The sequence below is a fragment of the Hyla sarda genome, chromosome 3 (genome assembly GCF_029499605.1).
Source record: "Hyla sarda isolate aHylSar1 chromosome 3, aHylSar1.hap1, whole genome shotgun sequence".
NCBI classification, from domain to species: Eukaryota; Metazoa; Chordata; class Amphibia; order Anura; family Hylidae; genus Hyla; species Hyla sarda.
The window spans coordinates 28352055-28374854 of NC_079191.1; the positions used below are offsets into that span (position 1 = coordinate 28352055).

A 22800-nucleotide genomic window follows, 5' to 3' on the forward strand; every position below is an offset into this window, starting at 1 on the left:
CCAATACCACCCAAGAAAGATTTAACATCAAATATAGACTTACATGTGATTCCTCTTATGTTATATATCTCCTGGAATGTAAGTGCCATTTGCGATATGTGGGTCGGACCATACAACCCCTCAGAAACCGTTTTAACAAGCACAGACAGAATGTCAAGAAAAAGTTTCTGCTCCATGGGGTCTCAAGACACTGTGCCCTGACTCACCCAGAAGAACAGGACGTTTACACGGTCACTCCAATTGACCATATTCCGGTGGAATGTGTTAACTGTTTTGACACCTTAAAGAAAAAAGAAATTTATTGGATGTACAAATTGTCAACGGTTGCACCAAAGGGGTTAAATGAGATAGTTGAAACAGTCTTATAATTTCGGGTGTCAATCACTTACCTCTGTCACCTAAATTCTGCTGGTCATTCAACTTGGTCACTTCCATCCCTGTATCTGCTATACCGGTCCATTTATACTCTTTTATATATTCCCCTTATTATAACAAAATCTTCCCATATTGTCATATACCATTATCACTAATTTCCAGGACAATTGTCCTGTTATATAATTTTATATTATCACTCATTAGTTCAATGTGGACTGTTGCATACGGTTCCCTGTAGCGTAACAACTGGTTATTTTTTTACAATTGTATGTCTATATAACCTGCACTGTGGGACTGGTTGTTATTAATTATAATAATCACCATTTGTCACCACAATTATAATATAGGTTTCAACTGTACATTATGAACTATCAATATTATACTGATGATTATCACCATTGGTTACCTTCAATACCAATTTATTTTCCAATTGTACATTACAATTGGCATATTGATATATCTCCCAATTGCATAATATGTCATAATTTAGCACAATATAGTCCCATAATTTATAGCCCCTCTACTTATGTTCCAATTGTATATTATAATTGGTCACAGCCCCATAATGTACCACTCTATATATCAGTCATGGTTTTATATATATACCTTCCCTCCTATATATATTCACATATGGCTTCAGATACACATTTTCCTTTTTATATTCTTTTTTTTATATTCATGGTTTCATTTACCTACCCTCCCTCTTATTGCATGATACCTGCCGTCCAGTCCCTCTTACTTAATGAGACCTTCTAGTCTTTTCCTTTATATGACCCTATACAGCGGAGCCCATACAGAATCAGATGCTCCTACTCCTAAATACCTCGGACAGACACCTCTATCACCATCAGGGTAATGTTCTTCATACACTCCTATTGACATCAGGGGATTGCCCTTTACTGAGAACGGTGAACTTACAGTGTCCCTGTGCATCAGGATAACATATAAGTTTTATACCAGACTCTGTCTAATTTTAAGTTAATCTTTTACATATGTATAATTTTTTATTATTTTATCACTTTTAATGTTGTATGTTATATTTTGTAATTCAAGTGTAATGTCATTGTGACCTTTCACCCGGAACCACTTTGGGTCCCGGGTATTTTAAATGTATGTGTTTGAACCCCTTGTCATATGCCTGAAGAAGAGTCTGGCACAAGACTCGAAACTATTGTTGCGAATAAACCTTTTTTTAATCTATGGAACTGCCTGCCTAAGACTAAGAATTATATCAGGAGGGGAAGCGCCGGAACCCAGTCCTCCTTTTATGTGTCCTAGGCTGTTGGTTCACATTATTCCAGACCGCATCAGAAATGCTGAGTGACTAGCTCACTCAGAGGGGACTTCGGAGCTGCTGACCTCATCTTCACCGAGCGATACTACTTGCAGATATAGGTGTTGTGCCCTTAGCACGACCATTTCTGGTAAGCCTACATAATTATCCTAAGGGGCTCACCTGTCTGAACCATCCGCACTAGGAGCGCACCTCTCTTTTGTCTTTTTCTCTATATTATGTATTCTCCGGACACAGTGACATCATGTATTCTAGGGGCACAGTGGCATCATGTATTCTGGGGGCACAGTGGCATCATGTATTCTGTGGGCACAGTGGCATCATGTATTCTGTGGGCACATTGGCATCTTGTATTCTGGAAGCACAGTGGCATCATGTATTCTGTGGGCACAGTGGCATCTTGTATTCTAGGGGCACAGTGGCATCATGTATTTTGGGAGCACAGTGGCATCATGTATTCTGGGAGCACAGTGGCATCATATATTCTGTTGGCACAGTGGCATCATGTATTTTGGGAGCACAGTGGCATCATGTATTTTGGGAGCACAGTGGCATCATGTATTTTGGGAGCACAGTGGCATAATGTATTCTAGGAGCACAGTGGCATCATGTATTCTGTGGGCACAGTGACATCATGTATTTTGGGGGCACAGTGGCATCATGTATTCTGGGGGCACAGCGGCATCATTTATTATGTGGGACAAAATGTGTGGCAGTAATATACCAGGGACATTGCATGTGGCAGTAATATACCAGGAATATAGCATGTGGCAGTAATATACCAGGGGTATACCAAGTAGCAGTACTACACCAGGGGCATACAGTGTGGTAGTAATATACAAGGAGGCACAACGTGTGGCAGGAATATACCAGGGGCACAGTGTGTGGTAGTAGTCAGGGCATGCTGATATGTGTAGTCAGTGACCAGACGGTCTAGGACTTTGGTTTGTTCCTGAGTTATGTTTTGTTTTACCTGCAACCTGTCTAAATAAAGCTGGCAAGGTGCCAGGCGTGCATGAATAACCGTTGTCTGCGGGTTTATTGAGTGGAAACGTGTCCCGTGGCAGTGTCCAGGACGATCCCGGAGCTAATCCCCAAGGAGCAATCCTTACAATATATATATATGTATATAATGACAGTCAGGGGCATAGCGTGTGGTAGTGATATATTCAGGGGCATAGTGTGTGGCAATAATATATTCAGGAGCATAGCGTGTGGCAGTAATATATTCAGGGGAATAGTGTGCGGTAGTAATATACCAGGAGCACAGCGTGCTGCAATAATATATTCAGGGTTATAGTATGTGGCAGTATTATATTCAAGGGGTATAGTGTGTGGCAGTAATATAGTCAGGGGCACAGTGTGCAGCAGTAATATAATCAGAAGCACACCATGTGGCAGTATGATATTCAGGGGTACAGCATGCGGCAGTATTATATTCAGGGGTACAGCATGTGGCCGTATGATATTCAGGGGTACAGCATGTGGCAGTATTATATTCAAGGGTACAGCATGTGGCAGTATTATATTCAAGGGTGCAGCATGTGGCAGTATTATATTTAGGGGTACAGCATGTGGCACTATTATATTTAGGGGTACAGCATGTGGCAGTATTATATTTAGGGGTACAGCATATGGCAATATTGTACTCAGGGGTACAGCATGTGGCAGTATTATATTCAGGGGTACAGAATGTGGCAGTATTATATTTAGGGGTACAGCATGTGGCAGTATTATATTCAGGGATACATAATGCAGCAGTATTTTATTCAGGAGTACAGTATGTGGCAGTATTATTTTCAGGGGTACAGTCTCTGGCAGTAATCAGAAAATACCTGAAACTTTAGGTTTACATCCTCCAGACTCCAGTTGTTTTCTTTCCTTCATGGCACTGCGGCCACTAAGTGTGAACAAGGCCTCAGAGCTTTGCTCGGACCTTTACCAATGGCAGACCTGGATAAGCGGACTCTCACTAAAAATAGATGAGTACCCCTGAGTACCACTCATATCAAGAACCTGGTGAAACTGTTCCGTATTGTATTTTGCTCCTAAAGAGTATTGGAAGGTGGAAGTCTATGTGTGCAAAAGGAAGGAGACCAACTAAAGCTTGACTCCTCTCCAGAGACTCCATAGCAGTTACATAGTCTGCCTCTATGGTATGTATGATATGATAGATACACTGATGTGATTGAGACTGTTAGAATATAATGGTTATTTGAAAACACATCAATCAATGACAATTTATAGTAAACAGAAGAAACAAAGAGATAAAGGCAGTAACAGGTGACAGCATTCCTGAGGACTGAGGTAACATGACATCATCTCTATATAAAGAGGTGAGCTCAGCTTTATTGTAGGAGGTGATCTCACGGAACTGGTAACTTTTGTGAACCATGGACTGCTGCAGTGTTTTTACTATATCTCTCTCATATCTATTTATCTATCTAAAAAGCTGTAGTTAGCAGCCCAACTCAACAATGCAGAGGTAAAAAAATGGGTGCCGACAGAGCCGACCCGGTTACGGTCTGTCCAGATAATGCATACACAGAAAATTCCGCAGCACTGGGACATGCGGTGAGTGTAGGACGTTCTCCATCTTCTGCTTCATCTGTAAATAAGAATAGACAATTATTAGACATCAAAGCATTTTTGCAAGGCAGGCCATGGCGAAAAAGACCTCAGATGCAAAATTTTTGACCATATACCAGTGCTAAAGAAAGGAGGAGACAGAATTAGTCTACTCAAAAAGCAAAAAGTTATTGGATTTATAAATTGGGGACATTGAAACCTAGGGGTCTAAACGTAGATTTTACCATTACTCCGGGTGTGAGTAAACTGAGATTATTTCTTTGTAAAAATATTGAATATGCTACTATTGTATATAGGTCCCCTTTAAATATGCCTTCTAGTTCTACAATACCTTACAATAGAGTATAGCTAAATGTGATGAAGTGTCTAATAATTGTCTATTCTTATTTATAGATCAAGCAGAAGATGGAGAACGTCCTACACTCACCGCGTGTCCCATGTGAAAATTGAACAATGAACAATACAGAGGTGGTTTGTTATCCCATGCAGAAAAAAGTGATACAACGTTTCACCGGTCTCTCACCGGCTTTCTCAAGCATACAATCAGTTAGAAGTGCCACATATTTATCTGGGAAAAAAAGCATTCAATTTAACAATCAAGTGTTACAATAATTAAGATAAAAACATTACAAGAAAGAGATAGTAGTGCAATAAAGTACAATTTATATAAGGTGCATTATGCTGTGCTCAATATGAACTACCATAACGAAAGTGCTGATCTTCATATGAAAAAAATTTGTACATGTGCAAAATTCGTAATACAGTGTGATTACATAATCGGTGTCATCTGGTATAGTGGTTAAAAACAATTAAAAGAAGAGGAGGGACGTCACACTCACCGCTGTTCGCCACCATTACGGCGTCTCCATGCATGCCTAACACTGTGTTGGCTTGGAAACCTGTGTGGCCAATGGCACGTCCACTCCCCAAACCACGTGATCGGCGCAAAATGGCACGGTGCTCGCAGCGGCCATCTTGGTGAAGGGAAAGAAGCGCCCACAACCCACAGCTACATTATAAGGAGGAATTTTAAACAAATGTACATGCGGGCATTATAATATGAAGAGAACAATGTAGTAAATGAATGTATTTGTAGATATTCAATTTTCACATGGGACATGGGGTGAATGTAGGACGTTCTCCATCTTCTGCTTGAACTGTAAATAAGAATAGACAATTATTAGACACTTCATCACATTTAACTATACTCTATTGTGAGTTATTGTAGAACTAGAAGGCATATTTAAAGTGGACCTATATACAATAGTAGCATATTCAATATTTTTACAAAGAAATGATCTCAGTTTACTCACACCCGGAGTAATGGTAAAATCTACGTTTAGACCCCTAGGTTTCAATGTCCCCAATTCATAAATCCAATAAAGTTCTCGTTTTTTGAGTAGACTAATTCTGTCTCCTCCTTTCTTTAGCACTGGTATATGGTCAATAATTTTGCATCTGAGGTCTTTTTCGCCATGGCCTGCCTTGCAAAAATGCTTTGATGTCTAATAGTTGTCTATTCTTATTTACAGATGAAGCAGAAGATTGAGAATGTCCTACACTCACCGCATATCCCATGTGAAAATTGAATATCTACAAATACATTCATTTACTACATTGTTCTCTTCATATTACAATGTCCGTATGTCATTTTGTTTAAAATTTCTCCTTATAATATAGCTGTGGCTTGTGGGCACTTCTTTCCCTTCACCAAGATGGCCGCCGCAAGCGCCATGCCGTTTTGCGCATACGTGTTTGCGTCGATCACGTGCTGTGGGGAGTGGATGCGCCATTGGCCACACAGGTTTCCAAGCCAGCACACAGTGCTAGGCATGCATGGAGACGCTGTAATGGTGGCGAACAGCAGTGAGTGATGTCCCTCCTCTTTTAATTGTTTTTAACCACTATACCAGATGACAACGATTATGTAATCACACTGTATTATGAATTTTGAACATCTACAAAGTTTTTATATGAAGATCGGCACTTTGGTTATGGTAGTTCATATGGAGCACAGCACAATGCACCTTATATAAATTGTACTGTATTGCACTACTATGTCTTTCTTGTAATGTTTTTATCTTAATTATTGTAACACTTGATTGTTAAATTGAATGCTTTTTTTTCCACATAAATATGTGGCACTTCTAACTGATTGTATGCTTGAGAAAGCCGGTGAGAGACCGGTGAAACGTTGTATCACTTTTTTCTGCATGGGATAATGAACCAAATTTGAATTGTTCTTGGAGTGCTGCGGAATTTTCTGTTTATCTATCTCATATCTATCTATCTATCTCTATCTCATATCTATCTATCTATCTATCTATCTATCTATCAATCTATCTATCTCATATCTATATATCTATCTATCTCCTATCTATCTATCTATCTATCTATCTCATATCTATCTATCTATCTCATATCTATTTATCTATCTATCTAAAAGAAGAAGAAGGTAGCAGCACTCCAGGAAAGTATTCAAAGTAGGTGGGTGCAAGTCAAAGCTGAATTCCTAGGTTACAGGTTTCCAAAAATAGATAGAAGCAGAAGATCACTGCAGCACTCCAACATAGTGAAAAGGGGATAGTGTTTATTCTATCAAGCATCACATGACAACGTTTCAGCTGCTACAATGCAGCCTTTCTCAAGCAAAGTACATAGTGCAAGTGATTCAATTTATATGATCAAGGAAGTGATGTCATCAGTTAATTAGACATAGGAGTGTAATTTACATACAGACCACAACAAAGGTTAACACAAATTATACAGCGATCATATAGTGAGCATAAGAATCAGACTAACAAAAATAATTTTCTCTGATGTGCGCAACTTCAATAGTGTGCAAGTGAATATGAAATACATTACTGTACAGTGATAAAATTATAAAAAAAATAACTTACAGAGGCGGGGACAAGGGCGGGCTCTGCATGCCGATGTAAACAGAATACGTCAGCGGTGGCTGCGTGGTGTATAGACGCCACACGCTGACCGGAAGCAGCGGGGATGCATTGCGTGCCTGGAAAGCGTGGATGAACGCGCGATAGGTGTGCGCAGGCACACATCAGGGATGTACGTTGTGCGGCCATATTAAGTCCGGGCAAAGAGTAAAAAGCAAGGTGCGCATGCGTCTAGATTCCCACGCAAGCACACTAATGTTATGCAATAATGCCAGGAAATAAATTAATGTAAAAGATAATTTTATGGGCAGCACATATAGAGGCCAGAACCTGATAGGTAATGCCTACTCTTAAAGGTCCTCACCCACACAGCACAGCTATACATCGGACAGAGTGATTACATTAACCCCTCGGGTCCTTGTTCCCTGCTCTGGAGACATCTCCGGAAAGATAATAGTGGTGCATCGGTATGTATCTCCAAGACTGGAGAGCAAACCGGGGACCACCTTATGGACCAGCTCATAGGGGAAGGGTCTGCTCAGCCCCTCCCCCTATGAGCTGGTCTCAGGATTAGTTACGCCAGTATTTGCACCCCCATAGAAGGTGTAGCCCTAGGTGTTTTTAAGGAGTTGTGGGGTTACTATACCATTACTTCAGTAAAGAGGTGTGTATGTATTAGTTGTTGGGTGGAGCAGAATACTATGCAAGGTAAATACCTGTTCCTCTGGTAAGGCGGTGCTTTCTATTGTCACTTAATCTATATAAGCGTTAGTTGTGGGGTGAGGCAGAATGCTATGTATGCAGGTTAAATATTAACCGGGGACTTAGTAAAAGCAGAAGACTTTCTGAGAGACATAAGAGACAAGAGAGAAGACTGGACAGGCGTGTTGTATCCCCACTGCTGTCCCAGCTAAAGAACCTCACGTGAGAACAAAGGGGGGATTTTTTAGATTTACAAATGGTGTTTTGTGCAAATTTGTCACAAATTTACAAGCAATTACTTCCTTGTCTTTAAAAAAATGCCACTTTTAGTTTCTTTACAAATAGTTACAAATGCTGAAGTAGGTGCCCCATATGTAAGTATTTTTCTTTTTGCTTTTAGAATCATTGCAAATTTTTGTGCAACCTAATGTCAGCTTTACGCTAGTGTTGCTCGCGAATATTCGCAATCCAATTTTTTTTACGTATATCGCATATTCGCGAATATTCGCTAATATAGCACTATATATTCGAAATTACGAATATTCGCTTTTTTTTTCACAGTACACATCACAGTGATCATCCCTCTCTGCTCCCAGCTTGTGTGGTCTAAAGAAGGCTCTAATACTACTGTGTGAGACCTCCGGGCGAATATGCGAATATTCGTGAATATTGATCCCTCCCTTCTTTTAGCTTGTGGGCCAATGAGAATGATGCAAATACAGTTGTCGGAGATTAGCAGCATACATATAAAATTCATAAATTTTCACATATGCAAATTTTCACATATGCGAATTTTCGCCTATGTGGAAAAAAACACGATTATTACGAATATCCGAATTTAGCAAATATATGACGAATATTCCTCCATATATTCGCGTAATATCACAAATTCGAATTTGGCCTATGCTGCTCAACACTACTTTACACACCAATAGAAATTCACACACTTGTTGCTCCTATAGGCTCTGACTTAGATACTACCACCAATTCACTAAACGTTTTTGATACATTTGTGGACTTAAATACATTACAATACTTACAAGCATGAGAACAACAAAGGCAAATAATAAATTCCTCCCATTGTTCTTAATGTTTTTAAGTAGTGTTGCTCGCGAATATTCACGATGCCAATTTTTTCGCGAATATTGCATATCCACGAATTTGCGAATATTCGCGAATATGGCACTATATATTCGCAATTACGAATATTCAGTATTTTCTTCACAGTACAGATCACAGTGATCACCCCTCTCTGCTTCCAGCTTGTGTGGTGTAAAGAAGGCTCTAATACTACTGTGCGAGACCGCCGGGCGAATTTTCGTATATGCGAACATCTGCATATGCGAATTTTTGCATATGCAAATTTTCGCTTATATGCTAATTTTTTATATGCTAATTTTCACATATGCAAATTTTCGCATACGCGAAACATACATCTCTAAATACATTTGACCTTGTCTAAAAGTTGGAAAATTTGCTTTGTTTTGTAGGGTTTCTGTCTAAAAAAAAAAGTGTACATAACTTGGGGTCTCCATTCAATTTTTACTTCTCTTTTTAAATTGAAACAGTCACAAGAAAATTACACTTACATGTTCCCTGTGTATTGTTTTATCGGGTTTTGCAGCTAAATTGTGTCACACAAAAAAATCAAAAAAACTAGACACACACTCCACTTTTCCACTGTGTGTTTTGTCAGACCTGTTTTGACCTTGTTTGATCCTGCTATTCCCGAGGATAGAATCCTGTTCTGAGCCTTGTACTATTCCGTCTATCTAGGAGTTAGTGAGTCTTGCACCCGTGTTTGCTTGTATTTAGGATTTTTGTTTCCTCCTTGGCCAGTATCCCAATCACTCGGTGAAGAGTGCCCACTGGCTAGGAGTCTATTCAGCTTTAGTATTGATGTCCCTTCATTCTAGGAGTGGGGTGTCTAGTGTGTTCCTTGTTCTGAGTCCAGTGTGAACAGTGCTCTTGATTTCCTGACCTGTTTAGAGTTCTGACATTCAGTTAACCTGTTCATCCCCTGCATCTCCTGGTTTTGTCTGCTGTAAACTTATCCCCATAACTAGTCTTGTTCATATTATCATATCTGGCATTAATCTTGATTGCGGTTTCTGAACTGTATGTTATTATTCTATATCTTGCCTTATTTGTATTTATATATCTGTTTGTTGGTTCAGTTATGTTCCTGACTTGTTTCCTGACTTTGAACAGTTCTGTTTGTTTTGTTTGACTCGTACACCCATGCACTTTAGCGCAGGGAGGGGCCAGCTCCAAGTAGTCGATCCGTCATTTAGGGCGGATGGGCAAGTAGGCAGGATGAATGGTCTTAGGGACAGCTTAGGGCTTACTTCTACCTGCTCTCCCCCTAAATCGTGACACCAACAGATCAGAACAGTTGTAAAAAAATAAAAAAAATAAGAAAAGCGTAAGAAAAGAATTACTAGATACTGTGGAAAAATAGTTGTAAGGGGAAAAAAAATCCACAAAGAAAACTCCACTCGACTCTTAGTAAATCAAGCCCAATACATTGGACACATTTGGCACATTGTGAATTGTAACTTTTTCAACAAGTGTAATCTACTTTGTATATGTGTGCCAAAGTTCTTAATCCCTTAAAGGGGGGGGGGGGTTGCTATATTCCTTTGTCATATATGAAACGATAGGGAGAGTTTTATCAAAATCAAGCTGTTAAGTTGCCCATAGCATTCAATCAGATCGCTTCTTTCATTTTTGAAAAGGCCTCTGAAAAATGAAAGAAGCGATTTGATTGGTTGCTATGGGCAACTCAATATATTTTGCTTTGGGGAACAATGCTATGCAAAGTTGGGCTAAGCCACAAGAGGACCAGATGTGATAACAAATTGATAGCTCATATACAACTTGACCCAAGGTATGAGCAATTGACCTCTCCAGTTTGTTCACAATGTCTTTTCATGTAAGACTACCACTGTATAGACCTTACGTTATAGTCCTTTTTGGATGGATAGTCCCTGCTTTGTCACCCAGATTCTTCTGCCCTCTGCATTTTCACATTGCTGCAAAAAGTCTGTATTTTTTTTTCTTCCTACATAATAGCTTTCACTTTACATATGATTGCGTAATTTATTGCTGTTTCATGCTTATCAGCTATAGAACATGAAACAAGTCTATACTTTGTACAATGAACTATACGACAAGGTTCACACAGGTCAGATTCAATACAATACAATACAATAATGTTTGGAAATGTACCTGTCATATATTAGAAAAAAAATATTGCTTATATTTGTTACTCACTAGATAATGCAGATTATTTTCATGTTTTTTATGTGTCTATCTTCTGTATTTGGCTCACAAATCGCTATGTTCTGCTGCTCACTCATTCTGACATGCACTGCTCATGAAGGGGTGTGTCCGAGGCAAGCACTGAGCCCGCCCTCAATCACCATGCATTCACTTCCTCCCTGAGTCTGCTGTTCTGTGCTGGGTCTCTTTATCCAGTCACTGCAGGCTGCTCTGTAACCCCCTCCTTTCTGTTTTCATGCTGCAGTCTGATAGGACAGGAGTGAACACAGAGAAGTGCTAGTCCTTCCCTCCCTTTTTGGGCTTTGTCCCAGCATGTGCTTTAGCTTAAACTAAGCTTAACAGGACTATGTTCGGGATGGTATGGGGACCCCTAGTGATCTTTTTTTATAAGCCATGATTTCTATAAAAAAAAGAGCTGAAGTATATTGGCAAGGTTAATGTTTTGCCAAGATTTACAACATCTAAAAAGTTTTGGATTCTGACAGTGCCTATTTAAGGCCTTTTTTGGGACGACATTCATTTAAAAGGAAGGCTACCACCAGTAATTGACATTTTAGTGCAAGTTCTTTCCTTCGGGAGGAGACCTATATAGCATTATTTATTTCCATAGAGCATTACATGCCTTGTATTACAATAAACACAAGAAAAAATGCACTTTGGGAGCGGTCTCTAGTTCAAAGCATATATGATGAAGACTCCAATTGATTTACTAGCAAAAGAACTTACACTTTGTGAGTGGCCAAAGGAAAAATGACCACTCACTGTTATAATCAAGCGTATCTCACTGGAGGTTATTGCGTATCCGCTTGTCTTTCTCCTGGGGAATCCACAGAATTCACCAGCTGGCAAAACTACAAAGAAAAAGAAAAAACTCCGACAGCGGACACACCTCCCTATTCAAACTTCCCTCCAGGACAATTCACGCATCAGCGTGTTCACACTTACTTCACCGAGGGGAGTTTTCCCTTTGTTTAGAACTCCCCTCGTGCCGGCAAGCTTGTCGTCCCACTCTGAGGTTCCAGCAGTTGCAAAGCAGGTAAGTTCTCTCTGTATATCCACCGTCCACCGACTGTAACAACTTTCCGCTACTGTCTAATACTTAAACAAACTGCAATCTCTCACAAGTTAAAAATAAGAGATTACATTTATTTTGGACAAGACATAAAAACAATAAAAGATCCGACGCGTTGCGGAGGGGCTCCTCCTTCCTCAGGGATTTGAAGTTTGAATAGGGAGGTGTGTCCGCTGTCGGAGTTTTTTCTTTTTCTTTGTACTTATGCCTTGTTTTACGCCATTTTCTAGTTTGCAAGTCTCCTCAAGGAGGAATACTGCTCCCTCAGTTAAAGGGGTATTCCAGCTTTGTACATCTTATCCCCTATCCTTTGGATAGGGGGTAAGATGTATAAAGCCGGAATACCCCTTTAAACAATGTCTCCCAATTGTTCCTTCTTTTTGCCAGATTGTAACATTGGGAATTCAAATTCAAACAAACAAGTGGAAAGGCAGATGGCGTGGAAGGGAGAGTGTTTTGTCAGTAGTCTGCAGAAGAGCTGAATACAAAAAGCATTAGGATGGTTTTAATTCAAGACGATTTGCATGGCTGCTTCTTTTATATTTTAGATGTGTTAAAGAAATTGTTTCAAAAGTCTATTGATTCTTATATATCAAAGTATTTTATGTGTTGTCTTCCTATATTATACAGATTATTTATCCTTCATGGATCTGGTCACTGTTCTCCTGTCCATCGTTGTCATCCTCTTTTTGACCAATGTCTTCAGAAATCAAAAACAAGGGAAATACAAAAAATTCCCTCCTGGGCCGAAGCCTTTACCAATCCTTGGAAATCTCCTAATGATCGACATGTCAAAGCCATATAAAACGTTTTATCAGGTAAGGAAACTTTTAAAGGGAACATATACTATTACTACAATCTATCTAAAGAAGTAACAATGTTTTAAATCCTTATTGGAATCATCTTACTCCCTTAAGGACCCTTGACGTACGCGTACGTCATGGAGAATTCAGGCCCCTGCCGCGCCGGGCGGGGATTGGACCAGGATGCCTGCTGAAATCATTCAGCAGGCATCACGTGCAAATGCCCAGGGGTGTCATCAGACCCCCCCATGTCGGTGATCGCGGCAAATTGCAAGTGAATTCACACTTGCGATTTGCGCGATTCCGGGTCATTATGGGTCTATGGTGACCCGGTGACCAGGAATATAAGGGGGATCGTGGTTGTCTAAGACACCCACGATCCCCCTGAAGGGATAGGAGTGAGGTGGCAGGAGTGCCAACCCTCCTATCCCTGCTATTGGTCGTCCAGACGCGACCACCAATAGCAGATCAGGCGCGGGGGGGGGAGTTTAACTTTCTTTTTCCCCATCCTGCCCACACACAATAGGCGGGGCAGAACGGGGAAATGACCGGCGCTGAAGATCCACTTACCGATACGGAGGCAGCGGGCGATGGAGATCGGCGGGCGACGATGACGTGCGGCTGGATCCTACGGAAGCCATGAGTTGCCTAGCAACATCTGGAGGGTACAGTTTGAGACCACTGTACAGTGGTCTCTAACTGTTGCCCTCCAGTTGTTGCAAGACTACAACTCCCAGCATGCCCAGACAGCTGTTTGGGCAGGCTGGAATATGTAGTTTTGCAACAGCTGGAGGGCTACAGTTTGAGACCACTATACAGTGGTCTCTAAACTGTATACCTCCAGATCTTGCAAAACTACAACTCCTAACATGCCCAAACAGCTGTTTGCTGTCTGGGCATGCTGGGATTTGTAGTTTTGCAACATCTGGAGGGCCACAGTTTGGAGATCACTGTGGCCCTCCAGATGTTGCAAAACTGCAAATCCCAGCATGCCCAAACAGCAAACAGCTGTCTCGGCATGCTGGGAGTTGTAGTTGCGTTCCTCCAGCTGCTGCATAACTACATCTCCCATCATGCCCTTCGGTGATCAGTACATGCTGGGAGTTGTAGTTTTGCAACAGCTGGAGGCACACTGGTTGGAAAATACTGAGTTAGGTAACAGAACCTAACTGAAGATTTTCCAACCAGTGTGCCTCCAGCTTATCCAAAAGTACAACTCCCAGCATGCAAAGTCTGCCCCCCCCCCCCCCCCCCATGTGAATGTACAGGGTACATTCACACAGGCAGGTTTACAGTAAGTTTCCTGCTTCATGTCTGGGCTGCGGCAAATTTTTCGCCGCAGCACAAACTCCTAGCGGGAAACTCACCGTAACACGCCAGTGCAAATGTACCCTAAAAACACTACACTACACTAACACATAATAAAGGGTAAAACACTACATAAACACTTACACTAACATGCTGGTGTTGCCCCATACTTTTTATTTTCACAAGCGTTAAAAGGAAAAAAAAGACCCAAAAAATTTGTAACATTTGAAACTACACCCCTCACGGAACATAACAAGGGGTGTAGTGAGCCTTTACACCCCACAGGTGTTTAATGAAAATTCTTCAAAGTTGGATGGAAAAATGGAAAAAAAATAAACATTTTCACTAAAATGCTGGTGTTACCCTAAATTTTTCATTTTCACAAGGCAAAATAGGAAAAAAGCCCCCCAAAATGTGTAACCCCATTTCTTCTGAGTAAGAATATACCCCATATGTGGATGTAAAGTGCTCTGCGAGCGAACTACAATGCTCAGAAGAGAAGGAGCGCCATTGGGCTTTTGAAGAGAAAATTTGTCCAGAATTGAAAGCCACGTGTGTTTATAAAGCCCCCATAGAGCCAGAACAATGGAACCCCCCCCCCCCCCCACATGTGACCCCATTTTCGAAACTATACCCCTCAGGTAATGTAATAAGGGGTACAGTGAGCATTTACGCCCCACAGCTGTCTGAGAGATTTTTGGAACAGTGGTCCGTGAAATTGAAAAATCTAATTTTTCATTTGCATAGCCCACTGTTCCAAAGATCTGTCAAATGCCAGTGGGGTGTAAATACTCACTGCACCCCTTATTACATTCTGTGAGGGGTGTAGTTTCCAAAATAGGGTCACATGTGGGGGGGGGGGGGTCCACTGTACTGGCAGCACGGGGGACTTTGTAAACGTACATGGCCCCTGACTTCCATTCCAATCAATTTTTTTCCCCAAAAGCTCAATGGCGCGCCTTCTCTTCTGAGCATTGTAGTGCGCCAGCAGAGCACTTGACATCCACACATGGGGTATTTCCATACTCAGAAGAGATGGGGTCACACATTTTAGGGGGCATTTTGTCCTATTATCCCTTGTAAAAAAATTATTTGAGAGAAAACTAGCATTTTAGGGGGAAAAAATCATTTACACATCCAACTTTAACAAAAAGTTGTCAAACACGTGTGGGGTGTTAAGGCTCACTGTTCCCCTTGTTACGTTTCTTGAGGGGTGTAGTTTCCAAAATAGTATGCCATGTGTTTTTTTGTTGTTGCTGTCCTGGCACCATAGGGGCTTCCTAAATGGGATATGACTCCCAAAAACCATTTCAGCTAAATTTGATTTGCAAAAGCCAAATGTGACTCCTTCTCTTGTAGTATTGTAGCTTTGTAGCATTGTAGCATTGTAGTGCGCTAGCAGTGCACTTGATGTCCACATATGTGGTGTTTCCATACTCATAAGAGATGGGGTTACAAATGTTGGGGAGCATTTTCTCCTATTACCCCTTGTAAAAATGTAAAATTTGGGGGAAAACTAGCATTTTTGTGAAAAAAAATAAAAATCATTTACACATCCAACTTTAACGAAAAATCATGAAACACCTGTGGGGTGTTAAGGCTCACTGTACCCCTTGTTACGTGCCTTGAGGGGTGTAGTTTCCAAAATGGTATGCCATGTGGGGTTTTCTGCTGTTCTGGCACCATATGGGCTTCCTAAATGTGACATGCCCTTCAAAAACCATTTCAGAAAAACTCACTCTCTAAAATCCCACTGTCGCTCCTTCCCTTCTGAGCCCTCTACTGCGCCCGCCGAACACTTGACATACACATATGAGGTATTTCCTTACTTGAGTGAAATTGGGTTACAAATATTAGGGGGATTTCTCTCCTTTTACCCCTTGTAAAAATTCTAAAACTGGGTCTACAAGAACATGCCAGTGTAAAAAATAAAGATTTTGAATTTTCTCATTCAATTTGCTGCTATTCCTGTGAAACACCTAAAGGGTTAACAAATATTTTGAATGTCATTTTGAATACTTTGCGGGGTGAAGTTTTTATAATGGGGTCATTTTTGGGTATTTCTAATATGAAGGCCCTTCAAATCCACTTCAAAACAGTACTGGCCGATTTAGAAAATGTTGTGAGAAATTCGAAAATTGCTGCTATACTTTGAAGCCCTCTGATGTCTTCCAAAAGTAAAAACATGTCAACTTCCTGATGCAAACATAAAGTAGACATGTTGTATATGTGAATCAATATAACATTTATTTGGAATATTAATTTTCCTTATAAGCAGAGAGCGTCAAAATAAAAAAAAATGCAAAATTTCATCAATTTTTTAAATTTTTCTCCAAGAAATGATGCAAGTATCGACAACATTTTACCACTAGCATAAAGTAGAATATGTCACGAAAAAACAATCTTGGAATCAGAATGAAAGGTAAAAGCATCCCAGAGTTATTAATGCTTAAAGTGAAAGTGGTCAGATGTGCAAAAAATGGCCGAGTCCTACATTGAAAATTGGCTGGGTCCTTAAAGGTTAAAGAGGCACTCCGGTGGAAAAAAAAATGTTTTAAATGAACTGGTGCCAGAAAGTTAAACAGATTTGTAAATTACTTCTATTTAAAAATTGTAATCCTTTCAGAACTTATTAGAAACTGTATGCTACAGAGAAAATTATTTTCTTTTTGAATTTATTTTTTTGTCTTGTCCACAGTGCTCTCTGCTGACACCTCTGTCCATGTCATGAACTGTCCAGAGCAGCATAGATTTGCAATGGGGATTTTCACCTGCTCTCAACAGTTCCTGATACGGGCATCAGGTGTCAGCAGAGAGCACTGTGGACAAGACAAAAAAGAAATTCCAAAAGAAAATAGTTTCCTCTGTAGCATACAGCTACTAATAAGTTCTGATGTCTTCTCACTGGGCAAATAAACATCCTTACTTTTTGCATGTCTCATTGGCATAATGGGATCTATGTGCTCCTTTTATCTGTCCGAGGGGTGCGTGCTCCTCCCTATCCCTATGCACAAAGTTACCAGTATTGATACTTTACCCTTTGTTCCCCTAGCTCTACACCCAACCCAACAATTCTCTGGTCATTTAACCTTAATGTTTAAAGATTGGCACCCACCTACACACATTGGCTAGGCCGGGCACTCTGCTCTCAGGCCACTGAATGTTAACTAATTGACGAGGCATACAGTGCATTCCTCCATTCCGGGCACTCTACACCCAGTCCACTGTATACAATGTAAACCTACCTTCTCATTGGACACAGAGTCTCCTGAGGGGTTCATGAAGGAGCCCACAACTGTGTAAGCACACACAGAAGACAGAGGTAGGAAAAAAATAGATTCCATAGGGACAATAAGACTCGCAAAAAGTAAGGACTTTTGCTGCAGTTTTACATTGTCCTGCTAGGAGCAGTCACAGATGACTGTTACTAGTTCCCTGGGGAATCTTTTAGGTTCTACAATTCCTTAAAGGGGTACTTTCCTGGAAAACATTTGTTTTTAAATCAACTGTTGCCAGAAAGTTAAACATATTTGTAAATTACTTCTTTTTAAAAATATTAACACTTCCAGGACTTATATGCTGCTGTATGTTCCACGGGTAGTTATTTTCTTTTTGAATGTCCTTCTTTGTCTGACCACAGTGCTCTCTGCTGACACCTCTGTCAATTTAGGAACTGTCTGGAGCAGGATAGGTTTGCTATGGGGATTTGCTCCTACTCTGGATAGTTCCTGACATGGATAGAGGTGTCAGCAGAGAGCACTGTGGTCAGACTGGAAAGAACTACACAACTTCCTCTGGAGCATACAGCAGCTGATAAATACTGGAAGGATTAAGATTTTCATATAGCAGTAATTTACAAATCTGTTTAACTTTCTGGCACCAGAATATAAAAAAAAAAATGTTTTCCAGTGGAGTACCCCTTTAACCCCTTGAGGACAGAGCCTTATGACAGAGCATTATGACCCTAAGGACGGGAGCATTTTTTGCAAATCTGACCACTGTCGCTTTAAGCATTAATAACTCTGGGATGCTTTTACTTATAAATGTGATTCTGAGATAGTTTTTTGTGACATATTCTTCTTTATGGTAGTGGTAAATTTTTATTGATACTTGCATCATTTCTAACTTTGAAGCTCTCTGCTTGTAAGGAAAATAGACATTTCAAATAAATTATATATAATTTCACATATACAATATGTCTAATTTTTATTTCATCATAAAGTTGACATGTTTTTACTTTTGGAAGACATCAGAGGGCTTCAAAATTCAGCAGCAATTTTCCAATTTTTCACATAATTTTCAAAATCGGAATTTTTCAGGGAACAGTTCAGTTTTGAAGTGGATTTGAAGGGTCTTCCTATTAGAAATACCCCACAAATGTCCCCATTATAAAAACTGCACCCCTCCAAGTATCCAAAATGACATTCAGTAAGTGTTAGGTGTTTCACAGGAATAGCAGCAAAGTGAAGGAGAAAATTCTAAATCTTCATTTTTTACACATGCATGTTCTTGTAGACCCAGTTTTTGAATTTTTACAAATGGTAATAGGAGAAAAAGCTCCCCAAAATGTGTAACCCAATTTCTCTTGAGTAAAGAAATACCTCATATGTGTAGGTCAAGTGTTCGGCGAGCGCAGTAGAGGACTCAGAAGGGAAGGAGCAACAATGGGATTTTGGAGAGTGAATTTTGCTGAAATGGTTTTTGGGGGGGCATGTCACATTTAGAAAGCCCCTATGGTGCCAGAACAGCAGAAAACCCCACATGGCATACCATTTTGGAAACTACACCCTTCAAGGCACCTAAAAAGGGGTCCAGTTGGCCTTAACAACCCACAGGTGTTTGATGACTTTTCGTTAAAATCGGATGTGTAAATAAAAAAATTTTTTTTTTCACTAAAATGCAGTTTTCCCCCCAAATTTACCATTTTAACAAAGGGTAGTGGGAGAAAATGCCCCCCAAAATTTGTAATCCCATCTCTTCTGAGTATGGAAATACCCCATGTTAGGACGTAAAATGCTCTGCGGCAATGCTCAGAAGAGAAGGAGCGCCATTGAGCTTTTGGAAAGAGAATTTGTTTGGTATGGAAGTCAGGGGCCATGTGCGTTTACAAAGCCCCCCGTGGTGCCAGAACAGTGGACCCACCCACATGTGACCCCATTTTGGAAACTATACCCCTCACAGAATTTAATAAGGGGTGCAGTGAGTATTTACACCCCACTGGCGTTTGACAGATCTTTGGAACAGTTGGCTGTGCAAATGAAAAATTTAATTTTTCATTTTCACGGACCACTGTTCCAAAAATCTGTCAGCCAAACCTGTGTGGTGTAAATGCTCACTGTACCCCTTAATACATTACATGAGGGGTGTAGTTTCCAAAATGGGGTCACATGTGTGTGGGGGGGGGTCCATTGTTCTTGCACTATGGGGGCTTTGTAAACACACGTGGCCTTCAATTCCGGACAAATTTTCTCTTCAAAATCTCAATGGCGCCCCTTCTCTTCTGAGCATTGTAGTTCGCCCGCAGAGCACTTTACATCCACATATGGGGTATTATCTTACTCAGAAGAAATGGGGTTACAAATTTTGGGGGGATTTTTTCCTATTTCCCCTTGTGAAAAGGAAAAATTTAGGGTAACACCAGCATTTTAGTGAAAAAATATTTTTTTTTCATTTTCCCATCCAAATTTAATGAAAATTCGTCAAACCCTGTGGGGTGTTAAGGCTCACTATACCCCTAAAATTTGTAGTGCAATTTCTCCTGAGTACACACAAGGCACACAACAAGGCTCATGAGTGAGAGCGCACTATGTACATTTGAGGCCTAAATTGGTGATTTGCACAGGGGTGGCTGATTTTACAGCGGTTCTGACATAAACACAAAAAAATAAATACCCACATGTGACCCCATTTTGGAAACTACACTCCTCACGGAATGTGACAAGGGGTATAGTGAGCCTTAACACCCCACAGGTGTTTGACAAATTTTCATAAAATTTGGATGGGAAAATGAAGAAAACATTTTTTTTCACTAAAATGCTGATGTTACCCTAAAATGCTGGTGTTACCCTAAACTCCCAGCATGCCTGGATAGTCAGTGGCTGTCCAGAAATGCTGGGAGTTGTTGTTTTGCAACAGCTGGAGGCTCAGTTTTGGAAACACTGCCGTACAATATTTTTTTCATTTTTATTGAGGGGGACAATGTAATGGGGTGTTTATGTAGTGTTTTACCCTTTATTTTGTGTTAGTGTAGTGTAGGGTTTTTAGGGTACATTCACACTGGCTGGTTACGGTGAGTTTCACGCGAAAAATTTGCTGCAGCCCAAACTTGAAGCAGGAAAATCCCTGTAAACGTGCCTGTGTGAATGTACCATGTACATTCACATGGGGGGGGTGGCAAACCTCCAGCCGTTTCAAAACTACAACTTCCAGCATATACTGACAGACCGTGCATGCTGGGAGTTGTAGTTTTGCAACAGCTGGAGGCCCACTGGTTGGAAAACCTTCAGTTAGGTTCTGTTACCTAACTCAGTATTTTCCGACCAGTGTGCCTCCAGCTGTTGCAAAACTACAACTCCCAGCATGTACTGATCGCCGAAGGGAGATGTAGTTATGCAACAGCTGGAGGAACGCAACTACAAATCCCAGCATGCCGAGACAGCTGTTTGCTGTTTGGGCATGCTGGGATTTGCAGTTTTGCAACATCTGGAGTGCTACAGTTTATAGACCACTGCACAGTGATCTCCAAACTGTGACCCTCCAGATGCTGCAAAACTACAAATCCCAGCATGCCCAGACAGCAAACAGCTGTTTGGGCATGCTAGGAGTTGTAGTTTTGCAAGATCTGGAGGGATACAGTTTAGAGACCACTGTATAGTGGTCTCAAACTGTAGCCCTCCAGATGTTGCTAGGCAACTTACTGGCTTCCATAGGATCCGGGGAGCTGTCCTCTTCTTCTGCACCACATCGCCGCCCGCCGATCACCATTGCCCGCTGCCTCCGGATGGTAAGAGGACTTCGGCGCCCAGTCCCTGTGTGTTTCCCTATCCTGCCCCACCTATTGTGGGTGGGCAGGTCCGGGAAAACGAAAGTTAACACCCCCCCGCCCCCGATCTGCTATTGGTCGTCGCTTTTGATGACGAATAGCAGGGATAGGAGGGGTGGCACCCCTGCCACCTCACTCCTATCCCTTCAGGGGGATCATAGGTGTCTTAGACAACCGCGATCCCCCTTATATTCCGGTTCACCGGGTCACCATAGATCCCGTATGATCTGGAATCGGTACAAATCACAAGTGTGAATTCATTTGCACAGGGTGCCTGCTGATCGATATCGCCCGGCGCGGCGGGGACCGAAATTCCCACGGGCGTATGCATACGCCCTTCGTCCCCAACAGGTTAAGGTAAGATCTTGGTGCCGATTCTTACATGCTGCACATCCATTGCTGTGTTTAGTGCAGGAAAGATAAAATGTCTGCTCCCATTCATCAGTGACAGGTAGGAGAATGTCTATATTTCTTATCTCTCATGTATATCCTCTATCTCCAATCTATCTATCTTTCTCATATATTTCTTTCTTTCTATATTATATGTATCTATGGAAAAGTTTGGGATACCTAAGTACAGCACTCAGGTACCTCTGGCTCACCCATAGAGAATGCATGGAGCATGTGCTGACACACACGATGAACGATTCTCCAAAATCTGGATTTGGGTGAATCTGTATTTTTGGGAATATTAGAATCAAATTACTCAACAATAGTATTGGTGCCAATAGAGTATGATGACCCTAACCTACGTTGCATGCAACGGAAGGAGTAAGTCAGGTGAAATTAAATAACTAAAACAAAAAAATAATGATTCTGGCTGATTCTTCCATTTTTTTTTTGCAGCTGTCTAAGCAGTATGGGTCAATCTTTAGTGTCCAGATGGGTAGGACAAAAATGGTGATCCTATGTGGTTATGACACCATTAAAGATGCTCTGATCAACAATGCTGAAGTCTTCTCTGACCGACCCCGTAATCCTTTATTCACAGATTCAAGGAAGGACCATGGTAACTGCTTTATTTTTCTCATTGCTTTAAATTTTTGATGTACTGTAGAAAATATACTAGACGGCCAAAGTATGTGGACAGATGACCATCACACCTATATTAGCTTGTTGGACATCCTTTTCCAAAACTAAATTATTGGTGTTAATATGAAAAAGGAAACTTTAAGTAGCTGTAAAATCCTCTTTATTTCTGAAGCCCCTTTCACACTGCCGTTGTGCCCCATCGAAGATCGTCCGTCAGGACATTTATTTTGTGTGCCTTTATTGGCCGTTAATCCGGACGGGGCACAATGGACAACAACGGATCCCAAACGGCTCCCATTTACTATTATGGGGTCCATTGGGCGCAGTTGTTTTCTGACGAGAGTTGCGGGAGAAAAATTAGTTTTCTCCCGCTTTTCTTCCCCGGGTTTCCCGACAGACGT

The 22800-nt window shown here is 41.0% G+C and overlaps 2 protein-coding genes across 7 annotated transcripts in view; both read left to right on the top strand.

The window, feature by feature from the left end:
• Window positions 1-22800, top strand: part of LOC130361225 (serine/threonine-protein kinase SBK1-like) — a 613716-nt gene that overhangs the window by 502233 nt on the left and 88683 nt on the right. The window lies entirely within an intron of this gene.
• LOC130360958 (uncharacterized) overlaps window positions 1-22800 on the top strand; it is a 90775-nt gene that overhangs the window by 41809 nt on the left and 26166 nt on the right. The window contains exons 12-13 of the mRNA XM_056563514.1: window positions 12845-13032; window positions 22214-22376. Of these exons, the coding sequence (XP_056419489.1) occupies window positions 12845-13032; window positions 22214-22376 (351 nt within the window). The remainder of the gene's footprint in view (window positions 1-12844; window positions 13033-22213; window positions 22377-22800) is intronic.